The 13,055-nt window shown below is 38.7% G+C and overlaps 1 protein-coding gene across 2 annotated transcripts in view; it reads left to right on the top strand.

Moving 5' to 3' along the window:
• The window catches only part of LOC102972589 (adhesion G protein-coupled receptor B3), a 361,405-nt gene that overhangs the window by 8,895 nt on the left and 339,455 nt on the right, over positions 1–13,055 (top strand). The window contains exons 2-3 of one of the 2 annotated variants that reach the window (XM_042986617.1): positions 8,042–8,110; positions 11,804–11,912. In XM_042986617.1, coding sequence (XP_042842551.1) covers positions 11,828–11,912 — 85 coding nt within the window. In that variant the 5' untranslated portion in view covers positions 8,042–8,110; positions 11,804–11,827. Of the gene's footprint in view, positions 1–8,041; positions 8,111–11,803; positions 11,913–13,055 lie in introns of those variants that run through there. The other variant, XM_042986618.1, reaches the window with a different exon arrangement.

Consider the following 13,055-nt stretch of genomic DNA (forward strand, 5'->3'; position numbering starts at 1 on the left):
TCCCCTTAGCCTCCCCCATCCACTGCACCTCAAAGCGTCCCCTCCCTTCTACCTCTTGCTAGAGCACTTGATCCTAAACTTGGCCCAGAAAGACTGGTAGCATTGTGTAAAAAATTGCCCATCCAAGCTATTCGGAAACTCCACAGGCCAAACTGTTTTACATCATGGCAGAGCAACGAGATTAGTGTGAAAGACAGCCAGTGTTCCTGGAACAATGTTCTGATGTAGTTTTCAAAATGAGTCAGAGTTTCTGTGAGATTTGTGACTTAAAGAAGAAAAAAAAAAAATAACAACAAAGGCATTTTTTAAGATTTTGGCTTTTTTTTCCCCCTGAAACTCGTGAACATTAAGGGATATTTGCTTCAGGAACCTGCTGTTATATTCCTCTAGATCTGGCAGATTGCAGTGGTCATGCTGGGAGAGTCCAGCTCTGCTGGCAGGAGGAACCTTCTGATCACAGCTTGCCAAGTCAGGTCACCCAGACTGCTGTGGATCCCACGACTGACCTGTTGACCTTGACACCCTAATCCTTTTGTGCCCCGTTCATCCCCTGGCTTTCCAGTGGCTCAGTTTCTTATCTCATATTCCCTATATATTTTGGTCCCAGAAACTACCAGAGGGCATCCTGGTTAGAATCTCCTGCCTTCCTGAAACCTTGATAGTTTCTCATTGCCAGTGGCCAGTTGATGTGCTGCTTAGGTAAATATTCTAGATAAAAGATTTAAACCACAGTATCATGACTCTTTAGTTGTGTTATTTTATTAGTTGTGTTATTTTGTCTGTTTACCTTTTATAAAAAATAGTTAATATTCTCTTTAAGGGTTGTTTAGTTTTTTAAAAAAATACATTATGACAAACTGAAGATTATTTGTATAATGATGTTACTCAGTTTCATTTCTGTATGCTTTTTTGAATAGAAGACTAAGAAGTAGAGTCACAGCCAGATCAGAGGAAGTTGGACACGTTATCCACGCCTTCACCTATAATCTGGGTGTGTTCATGGTTTTGTATATCCCACATGCATATGTCATTGGCTACGTGCATAGAGGCTGAAAAAATACATGAGATGTACTGTGCTACACCTTGAACCCGCTTTGGGTTTTTACCCTTATTAAATGTTTCATCTGTCTTCTCTAGATTAATCTCCCCAGTAGAGTATCTTCTTTCTGAATTTATTTGATTCTGTCATCTTTTACTCTTGCTTCTCTTCCTACCTCCTTATCTCTCATCCTTCTTACTTAATTCCTCTTCCTTTCTAGTCTGTCACCAGTGTTTTAACCTTGACTTCTTCCCCTTCCACTCTATTCCTAGTTATCTTTTCTTATTTTTTTTTTATTCCCAAAAGCCTCCAGTTTTCAACTAAGACTAATGATTCACAAATGTTTACCTTTTAAGTTTCCAACTTGTAGTTAAAACAGCCTGCTGGTCCTCTTCTCGTAGATATATTATAGACTCTTCATACCCGAACTGAACAAAATGAAGCTGACTGTCTTCTTTTGCAACACTGCCATTTCTTCTTTGGTATTTAGCGTGGCTAACTGCATCATCATTCTAAATTGCCTGAGCTGGGAGCCAAAGACTGATCTTTGATACTGTACTTTCCCTCTTGTGCTGTCACCATGTAATATTGCTTCCCTAACCCAAGCTACCATCATCTCTGCCTCAATAAGCAAGACAGACTACTCTTTGACCTCCTTATTTTCCTTCTCACTCTTCGGCACTTTGTTTTCCACTCAGCAGCCAAAGTCACATTTTTTTTTTATTTCTCATGAAACTCATGTCATATAACTAGAGCCTGGAATCAGGGTCCCACTTTATCAGACCTTTTGCCTATCTTTTCCATTCTGTGTTAATATTCTCCCTCCTACACCCCACCCAACACCCCCCCCCCCCCCCGTTTAAGACTACTACAGTTTGTAATGGCTTTTTGTTTATTAAAACTTACCTGGACTGCCCCCTCTACCCAGGGAAGCTGTACTTTCTCTTCCCATTTTTTCTTGGGACTCTCTTCCTCAGGTCTTCCCATGGTGACCTCCTTCTTAACATTCTGTTGTTCTCTGCTTAAATGTCACCTCATTAGAAAGGTGTTTCCTGCTGAACATTCAACCCAAAGCAGCCTTGCATAAACATGCACACACCCCTCCCCCGCCCAGGCACTCTCTATTCCCATAAACCATTTTATTTTTATATCACCACCTGAAATCATCTTGTTTATTTATTTATTTATTGGCTTCCACTACCCACTACAGTGTAAGCTCCATGAGAGTAGGAACCTTCATATGCCTTGCTTACTGTGGTATTCTCAGCACTTAGAACACAGCCAGGTATATAGTAGGTGTTCAATAAAAAAATAAGTAGATGCATTCATGTTTCTCAAGTATTTTCCATGTCTTCCCTCATTGTTCCTTTCTCATATCTACTTTAGATCTTCATGATTGCTCTTTTGGGCTTCAAAAAAGCTACCTGCTGATGTTCCTTTCCCTAATCTTCTTCCTTGCCAAAGCCCCCTGTCCTTTGCTGCCTGGGTTATATTTTTATAACTCTTTATGCCGTTCTTTTGCTGAACAAAGCAGCACTTTTATGACCAAATGCATTCTTCCAGGGGTGGGATAGTAGCAGCTGTAGCAGGAGGGAGGGTTTGCTCTGTTTACCAAAGAGTGAGATGTATTTTTGGAAGGGCAGGCTTCTTCATTGGTTGTTGCTGAATTTAAACCTGAGGACCAGGGTCAAATATCGACAGCTGCTTCCTCTCCATTAATTAGGCCCCACAACTTCTAAAAAGTATATATCTGTGCTTATGATGGTCCCATGACTTCAGTATGCATTTTAAATGGAAAGAGTTTGATCCCATATTTATTCAAGATAACCAGTTTTTTTATCTGTAAAAATAAGTGTCATATCTCCTTCCCTGGACATGGTGAGGATGCTCCTTGCATCGATTTATGACAGAGGAGGGTGATGAAATGGAAAGGAGGCAGAAAATTAGGTAGGGACCATTTATGTTGTTGTTTTTTTTTAATTCTTTCAATGCCTAGCCCATTGTCTTATACACAGTAGGCACACAGTCAACCAATTTGAAATATTTGAGTATTAACATTTTTTATGCTTATGCTGTGCACTGGGGCATAAGAGTGAACAAAATAGAAATAATCCCAACTGTATTATAGGCTGGTAGAGGAAAAAGCTCTCAACTGATCATCATGCAAGTACATCATAATTTAAAAAATGGTGATATACTTGAAAACAAAACTACAAGTGCAACTATAAGTCAGCATATTTGTGGGTGGGTGCTATACAACCAGATGACTGCCTGCATTACTATCCTCTCTTTTATGGTAATGCGAAGTGCAGTTGTCCACCATTGTGTCAATGCATAGCAGTTTTGCTGAGTCACTCATGCATGGATGTAGAAGTGGAGAGGAGCCAGAGTCTCATACAAATTCACCCCGTATTGAGGGAAACCTACTGTCAGGACACAGAACAAGAGCCCCTTAGATAACCATTCCTTTTACATCATACTTTTATGGTTGATTTCTTTTATGAACTGGTTGTTTCTTTTGTCCATGGATTTTTTGCCAAGTTTGAATGATGAAGATATTGGTAAATGAAAAATAAAAATGTTCACTGATTAAAATCAGGAAAAAAAGATGCAGATCTTGCAGTGTAGTGGTAGTGGTGGTGATCTGATAGGCCCTCTTATACGAATGCAGAAGTGAAGGACAAGAAAGAGTTATTCAAGTGAAGAACAGGAAATAGAGCAGGCAAAGAAAGGGAACAGCATTATATAGGTCCAGAGGCTAAACAGAAAAGAGTTTGGGATACATGAAGAAGTCTGATGAACCTAGAATATAGAGTCTGTGAGGCAGGATAGCTTAAGGTAGAGTTAGAGCCATTAGAAGAGACTAGATCATACATGGCTTTACAGCTCTCCAGATTGGGGAATCAATGGCCTATCCTGTTCTGTGCATCCTTATCCTAATGTCTTGTCCCTGCCTCCTTGTTTAGCCTGTAAACCTTTTTATGGTCCTCCTATGTTTCTAGTCAGGACCATCGTGATTTCTTAAAACTTTCAGTTCTGCATTATTAAATATATTCCTTAGGGCTTGTATTTGTCTCTCAGTGCCCAAGCATTTTGCTGATGGGTTAAGAGGAGGAGAACACATTTCCTGGAGCTCAGATATCTCAGATCACTAGCTTAATCTATAATTCTGTTCCCACATGGAATTCAGCAAAACTTAAATGCTCAGATGTGCTTCACTTTATTTATAAAAAATTTTATATGGTACGTGAGAAATTTGTCAAGCAGAAGCCAATAAGATGTAAAACAAATAATTATTTACCACTTTCCATAAAATAGAGTAACCTTTTAGTCTCATAGGCCAAATCTAGGACTTGCACTTTGATTTTTTTTTTAATTTTAATTTTTTTTAATGTTTATTTTTGACAGAGAGAGACAGAGCATGAGCAGGGGAGGGGCAGAGAGAGAGGGAGACACAGAATCTGAAGCAGGCTCCAGGCTCTGAGCTGTCAGCACAGAGCCGTACATGGGGCTCGAACCCACAGACTGGGTGAGATCATGACCTCAGCTGAAGTCGGACGCTCAACTGACTGAGCCACCCTGGCGCCCCTAGGACTTGCACTTTGAATGTGGCAGAAACATTTATGGCTTCTCTTTATAACAGACATTTACTGCACTGATTTTCGTAATACATCCTGCAAGGAATATGTGAAAAATTATGTCCCCTGACCTTTGTGCCCAACAAACATTTGCACAATGCCTCTCACACAGTAGGTGTCCAATAATAACAATACTGACACCCCCACCGCCCCTGCCAGCAGAGCAGAGCATATCTCTTAGGAAGGAGAGTTTTCTCCAGAACAAACGATAGGCCCTGAAGTTAGTGATGAATAATCTCTGTGTTCTATATACTGCTTGGAGAGAAAGAGGCTATAAAAGAGAGAAGAGAGCTCCAGTGGTTGTGAAAGTCTATAGCAGCATTATAGGTGCATATTCACCATAATGTGGCCATAAATCCAAATCATGCCACCGGTCATAAAAAAGATAACATGAAGGGAATAAAATCATAAAGGCACCATATATTGAGCACTTACCATGTGTCAGATACTGTGCTAAGAATTAGCTCTAAGCTTCACAATGACTCTGGCAGGCAGCTATTATCCTCTCTATCTTATGTGTAAGGGAAAGAAAGCATAGATGGGCCACATGAGCCTACAACCACACAGTTAATAAATGTTGGGAAAGTTTTAAACCTGGTCTGCCCAGTTCACACTCCAAACTTCGATTCGACCAAGGACACTTAATTTTTCAAAACAGTCTAGGCCATAGAGATCAGGGCTGATAAAAACAAAACAAGACAAAACACAAACCTACTGTTAGATGCCAACTCAGGAGCTCACATAATGACCTGACCTGTAAATCCCCAAAAAAGAGAGAGATTACCAGAATTAGCAGATTTCCTAAAGAACTCGAGTGACTAGTGCATCTGCTGCCATGGAAGTTGCTTCATACTTTTTTCAAAAATTCAATCAAATGGCCTAAAATGTTATGAATCCCCTTTTCAAAAAATACTGTTATGTTTGATTCTGCTGTGTTCTATCAGTCTGATCTTTGAGCAAATGTCAAAGTGAATTGGTAGATTAGAGCAGGGTCAGTTCAAAGGAATGATGCCCGAGCCTTGTTAGGGAAGCTGACATGTAGTGGCTGTGTGACTTCATTATTTCCTTTAAGCTAGGACTTTATTAAATACCTGCCAAGGACAAGGCATTGTATGTGTTAAGGACACACTGGCACGTAAGAAAGACAATCTGCCTGTAAGCGCCCTCCTCTCCCTCCTTGGATTTTCAGGCTTAGCTCACTGTGCCCTGCCTGGTCTCACAAGGGATCATTTCCAGTCCAATTGACTGGGAGATAGAAGGAGAACTTCATTCTGTACTACTTTTCCCCCCTGATTTAGCAAAGTCTAATTTATTGCCTTGGAAGGTGATACAAAAACATTTCTTATACTCTATGTTTGTTTAGTTGAATGTATATTTTAGTAATTTGTGTTTTTTATATATGCCCTTTGGCAATTTAGGAAAAAAGATTGAACTCTAAGTTCATCACTTTGATCCAGGAATCGTGTGTGCTCACTGGCTATCATGTACAGCCCAGAGTCACTGACCCACTATCAGTAAAACATGCTTTGTGAAATGTTTTCTCAGAAATGGAGATGCATTTGCACAAATTGCTTCCCGTCCTTTTGGTGTCTCTTGTTAGCAGCAGCATGCATTTGTGTGAAAGCTGGCAGGGGTCAGGACACAGACTGTGGTCATGGACCTCAGCACAGCTAACTGGCATGTACAGGGATGAAATCTGCAACTTTTGCCTCATTAGCACCATGTCCCCTACTGAGTTAACCAGCCATAGGCAATTGGAGAACTCGGAAGGTTAATTCTTTCTGCCCATAGGTAGAGTTACAGCTCAATGGACTAAGCCCTTAAAATGTTATCACTCCAACCAGGAAATTTTAAGTGGAAAAAATGGCTGGTAGTACAAAAAGGTTAAACGAATTGAAAACAGGTCTAAAGCAGACTTGCAGTTTTCTCAAGAGTTGCATAAAATATTCTGTAACTTTTGCAGAGGTTATGACTTGAAACATGTTTCAAGCATGTGATTACCAGGAACTATTAAAATAAATAGCACAAATAAGACATTTAAATATAGATACTCACAGCTTCAAAACACAAGAGAAGAGGAAATGAAGCAGCTTTGTTTTTCTTACAAAAACACCCAGGTGACTTTATTTGGAATTTGAATAAATACCTCTTTATTCAAATAGAGAGGAAGGCTGCTAAGGCTAAAAAAAATGTCGATTATTTCCCCCTCAAGGGAGTCCTGCCCTGAGCTGATGTATCAGTATGAGGCAGTGCTCCTGCTAAATTACATACAAAGCAGGCAGAAGAGATGGGCTCTGAAGACACAGCCAAGGGTGTGTAGCTTAAGATAAATGTCATGGTTTCACTTTGCACTTCTAAGGTTCCTGTGACCCCAAGTCACTATTCGTTTTCAACAGGCGCTCTGGTCTTCCTCTCCTGGCTCCTGTGTTCGGAAGACACAGTGCATGTGGGAGGACAGGGAGGTCTCTCTCTGCGAGAGATCCCTCATGTGTGAAATGGGCACTAATATCGATGAACTGAACAGAGCCCTGGTCTCTGCCCTTATTTAGGAGAGAAATAAAAAGTGAGTGCCCAAATGTCCTCTCTGCACAGAAAGGGAAAACCACAAACTCACTGGGGGTACAGCTAGACAAGGGAAAGCCAGTAGGTCTTCAGCAGTTAGGCCAGAAAGGTGATGGCAAGAATTTGGCGCTTGAATAGGAACGTGCTATGGTGTCTTCCAATTCTTCCATTTTGGCTTGCTGGCAAAAGGTAGCATAAAGAATAATTATTTGAAATATAGGATTTCTTGAGCACTTACTGTGTGCTATCTGCTAGGTACTTGGAAAAGTCCATGTACGTAGTGATAAAAGCCAAAGAAAAATAGCCCGGAAGGGCAAGGCCGGATCCAAATGAGGAAGCCTGTCACACACTTCAGCCTTGCCCACAGTCTGTGTCTTCACTACAGTGTTCTTCAAAACAGCAGTGGAACTAGCAATCATGGTTCACAGTTAACTGGATAACTTGTAACTAGACACACACAGGGATTTTCACTGCCGAAGGAAGAAAACTTACTTGTGAGGAATAATTATCTGATGGTATGACAGAATACAATATAAAGACTGTAATGGAAGAAATAATTATAGGTAAACATAAGTAATTTACCTATTCTGTTGTCTTCTGAGGTATATATGCGAAGTTACATAGAAATCCCAGAAGTATGGTGCTGAGAAATGGCCCTCCGAGCTCTTCTAGAATATGTTAGGGTCATGAAACAATACGGCAAAGTGTGTACATCCTTACCACATAACCAGTTCGAATGGTTGTTTTTGAAAAGTGTATTCTCTCATGTAACATTAAATCCTTTATCTAATTTAATTTGCAGAACTTCTTTCAAATAGTTAGCAACCTTCTAGATGAAGAAAACAAGGAAAAATGGGAGGATGCACAACAGGTAAGATTGGAGCTGTTTCAAAACCTAAAACAGAGTTGGCTAAAGAAAGCTTTAAAAATATGTGAAGAGGGCCGCCTGGGTGGCTCAGTTGTTGGGCGACCAACTTTGGCTCAGGTCATGATCTCACAGTTTGTGAGTTCAAGCCCCGCGTGAGACTCTGTGCTGACAGCTCTGTGCTGACAGCTCAGCCTACTTCACCTTCTGTGTCTCTGCTCTCTCTACCCCTCCCTTGCTCACGCTCTGAGTCTCTCTGTCTCTCAATAATAAATAAACTTTAAAATTTTGTTTTAATATGTGAAGAAATTAATAGTTTTCTGTTCCCAGAACATAAAAGGAGACTTTGATTAGACACTTAGAAGTCATCCTAGGTTGCGTTATACTAATTTTAGAGAAAATAAGTGATCTCTTCTATCCTAACAATTAATGGAATGAGTATTATGAATGTGAAAACACTGGACAGGTTTGAGTAATTTGTAACGTTGAGGCATCAGTACATAATAACTATATGCCTTACCAACCATAGTCCGTCCTATCTACAGACTATGGGAGAAAGAGCAAATCCAAAAGCACATATTACAAACCAAACTGGGGGGTATTGACAAGGAAAATCATTTACATTTACTATAGCATTATGTAGAGTCTGGATCAGACATGCAGATGTGCATTTGGATTCAAAGCCAAGAGTTGTAAAAATTAGTTATCATAAGAGAATTTGTATTCTGCTTTTTTTCTCTTTCTGCCATGCATGATCAGTGTAGCAAGTGACCCTATTGATTTAATTAGTGTTTTAAAATGCCTTTCAAAGCCATTTGTGCTATACTGATTTATGTGTGGTTAATAACACTTTTTTTTCTAAATTACAAAAATAAGTGGGTTAGAGGTTAAGAAAGGGAAAATAAACATGTTTTTAAAAATACTGTGGAGATTTAATTTGACTATTTGAATTCTTTAAGTTTTCTGATTGACTTTTGTTAACTCCAAGAGAACAATGTGATCTTGAAAATAAGAATATTTACTGAGATTCAAGTGAGCCATCTATCCCTTTCTCCCCTTATAATCATCTTCTGGGCCTTCAGGAGCAAAGCATGCCCTTTATTCCTGTATGATAGGGACTCTAAAAATAGTCCAGTGTGGGTCTAGCTCATTATCAGGTACAAATTCTGTGCTTCTGGCCATAGGAAAAAAAAAAAAGATCACTCCTTAGTTTAAGACCCTGAATTTATCTTTTTCTGCTAGTTTGAATTATATATTTGTCCTTGGCTTTCTTCTAGAGGAGAGCCTCATTCACTCACTGTAAGGAAATAGTGTCTTTCCCTAGAATACAGCTGCAGAGACTAAGCACATCCTTCCAGAATGCTGGAGACTATTAATTATGGCTATATTTAGAACAAATATATAATACCCTTTTAAAAACAAGACTGCAATTCATTGGATCACATTATTTATTGTGAGGTCCCGACTTGAACAAATAATGAATGGTAGCACAACTTCTCTTCAATGGAAAATCCTGAATCCATAATCCATCTATTTACTTGTGATTTTGAGTTAGCTATGTCCTTATTTTTAAATTCTTCAGTAGTGATACTCTTTAATGACTTTTTAAAGGTAACTATTTGAAGCTTAAAAAAAAACAACTATTTTGTAGCTTTCACTAAAAGGTATTCCTTCAAATGCAGCCACGTGGGAAATGAGACTCCAGGTTGGTGGCACAAAGGTTGGACTCCATTTGTCACACATAGTTCATCTCAAATTTACCTGGCAATTGGGGTGACCACTTGCTAGTTAACTGGCTTTATCCAAAGAAAGAAAAAATAAACTTTTTCTATCTTCATGAAGGTAGTTTTACAACTTAGAGCAAGGTGCCTGCTGAAGTTACATTTACATAGAAACTGAGACAGAGGCCCTGTCTTATTTGTTATCACCTCTGTCTCTCTCTGAAAGACATCCCTGGGTCTTTCAGCTGGTAAGAGTCTATTTAGCTTTTTAAAAACATTTAAATGCATTTCAAAGAGACAGAGAAAGAATTTATCAATTATTAGTTTTCAAAAGCAAATGCTTTAAGAAAGCGAATGAAAGATGTGGGGCTGGGAGAGGGAGTCTCTCATTTTCAGCAGGGAGAATTAAGCTTCTTATTTTAAATTTGTGTTTACCCTTACATGACACACACTCATATACACCTACACAAAAATAGTAGAAAAAATATAGTAGTAGCAGAAAGCTTGGAGCTGATGGAAATTTCATGCAGATTTTTGGAATGATGATGATGAACTCTTAGAATTCATATTTAATGATTGGAAACTAGTAAGAAAGAACATCTCTCCCCAAATGTTTCCAATATTAAAAAATTTACAAGTATCGGGGCGCCTGGGTGGCTCAGTCGGTTAAGCGTCCGACTTCGGCTCAGGTCACGATCTCACAGTCTGTGAGTTCGAGCCCCACGTCGGGCTCTGGGCTGATGGCTCAGAGCCTGGAGCCTGCTTCCGATTCTGTGTCTCCCTCTCTCTCTGCCCCTCCCCCATTCATGTTCTGTCTCTCTCTGTCTCAAAAATAAATAAAAACGTTAAAAACAATTAAAAAAAAATTTTACAAGTATCTATGCCACAGATTTCTAAGTGTCATAGCCATTGTTTTTGTCTTCAAATATATGTGGGTGACTATACTATGCACCCTCAGTATCTGCATTTTAGCTGGGCACAGTCGACTTTACACACCACACCTGCTATTCGCCCTGCCCAATGTGTCTTCCTCCTACTCTGGTCCCCTTCTAGCTCTGACTGTATGTTTCTCTGCTAATCAGACTGTCTCTTACCCTTCTGCACTAGGCTTTGCAAAGATAAAGCCACTACAACTCTAATCCACTTAATTTTTTCATGCTTAGAAGTGGCAGTGGTACTGAATGGCTAAAAGAAATGAACCTAACTTCAAAAGACTTTTCTGCTCTAATGTGGTTATATAATGCAGGCTGACTTTATACGCATTAGGGGTTACGCATACTAACAGTCATATGACCTTTTTTTAAATGGCCTTCACTTCCTACACATTATGAACTATTTCCAGAATCAGATTGTTTAGGAGAAAAACTCCTCTGTTTGCAATGCGTGAGGTGGCATGGTGTTGGGTTTGCTTTGTATATATGCAAGGGAAGCACCAACACTAGCACTATTATCATGATCCTGAAATTATTGCTAACATTGCTATTCATATCATGGCTATTACAGCTATGGAAGTGAATGCCCCTCCCAAGACTGAATGAACTTAATAGTTTGTAAATATCTTCACGATGACAATAATAATTGTGTTTTCTTCCAATGTCCATCATATAGATGCTAAGTAAAAAAAGGCAAAAAGCCTCAAGATTTCAGTGTTTGTTCTATGTCATAATTAGGTGAGGAAAAGATCCCATCAAAAGTAAGGACAGACAATTTCCAAGTATACAATCTGTTAGATATTTTTAGTTTCCTTAGACTTATGGGAGATTAATCACTGCATCATATCACCGTCGAAGCTCTTGCCGTGTGACACCTGGTATCATTCTCAGCCCGTGGTTCAAAAACACAACTGTTGCCAGGTGCAGAATTTTCTTCAAGTAAAACAGAGTTCATTTATGACCTCATTATGTAGTTTTTGTTATTCCTGTTACATATTCTACTATATAGACTTTTTATTCCTTCTAACCCTTGCTTATTTTTGTAGATTTTTCCTGGCTCTATAGAATTAATGCAGGTGATTGAAGATTTTATACACATTGTTGGAATGGGGATGATGGACTTTCAGAATTCATACTTAATGACTGGAAATGTAGGTAAGAAATAAGATTGTTTCCCAAAATCTTACTGAAATAAAAAAAAAATTGCAAGTATCTGAGCCATACATTTCTAAGTGTAATATCCATTGCTCATATCTTCAGGTATATGTAAGTAATGTGTTATGGATACTTGGTGTATGATTTTTAGATAGACCCAACTGCATATACATTATACACAGACAGACACACATTTGCATGGGTTCATATATAGCGTTTACCTTGTGTTTATCTGTACATGTATACATAAAGGAGATTATGTGTCCTTTTCTTCCATTTGCCAAATATTCATTGCTATCCAACCTAATGTTGAAAATACATAATACATATTGTGTGTTTTGTTAAAAAAGTGAGTCTTCCTAATCTTCATACGTTGTTGATGAGGATGCCAGGTTACTTTTTAGCTAGCTGTCCCAATGAAGTAGTGAATCATCATGGGTTGTGGAATACCTGTAAGGATCAAGGTCATGGTGCTGTTGGTGCTGCTGCAGTTTTCCTGAGTAACTTCTAGGACACAGTGGATCTCTCAGGTCCCTCTGTAGTGGATTCTGTGATGCCAGAGAAGTGAAGACATATTTCTTCCTTTAGTTGCTTTTAAATTGTCTCTAATAGGGAAGAATTACACAGAGAAGCAAAACCTGCACACACTTTCATAGTGTAACAATTACTTTGAGCCAACAGCAGTTATGTTAACCAAATGGCAGATTACTCTCTATAGTGAAAAAACAAAAAAACGACAAGAGCAAAAAAACAGAATTCTTAAATATTGTACACATTGAGTTGATATAGATTTACAGTTTTCTCATTTCTTTAAAGCTTCCTTTCATAATATTGCTGTGATTCAGACTTTCTGTCATTTGTCATGCTTTAGTAGTGTTCACATAAAGACCACTGAGATGTAGATAATTATGTGTTTAAATAAACATATCTTACCTCAGATTCTTATTCATGGTATATTTAATTTTTAGTTTCTGGATCAGGAAGATACCTAACTTGGTAGAGGGATTAACTAGAGGAGTACAACTAGTACAGGTCACACAAACACACACATGTATATAAGATATATGTATCATTCATATATATATATATATATATATATATATATATATGAATAAGGATTTTGCTTGTTTACTTTACACTTGA

The sequence above is a fragment of the Panthera tigris genome, chromosome B2 (genome assembly GCF_018350195.1).
Source record: "Panthera tigris isolate Pti1 chromosome B2, P.tigris_Pti1_mat1.1, whole genome shotgun sequence".
Lineage (NCBI taxonomy): Eukaryota > Metazoa > Chordata > Mammalia > Carnivora > Felidae > Panthera > Panthera tigris.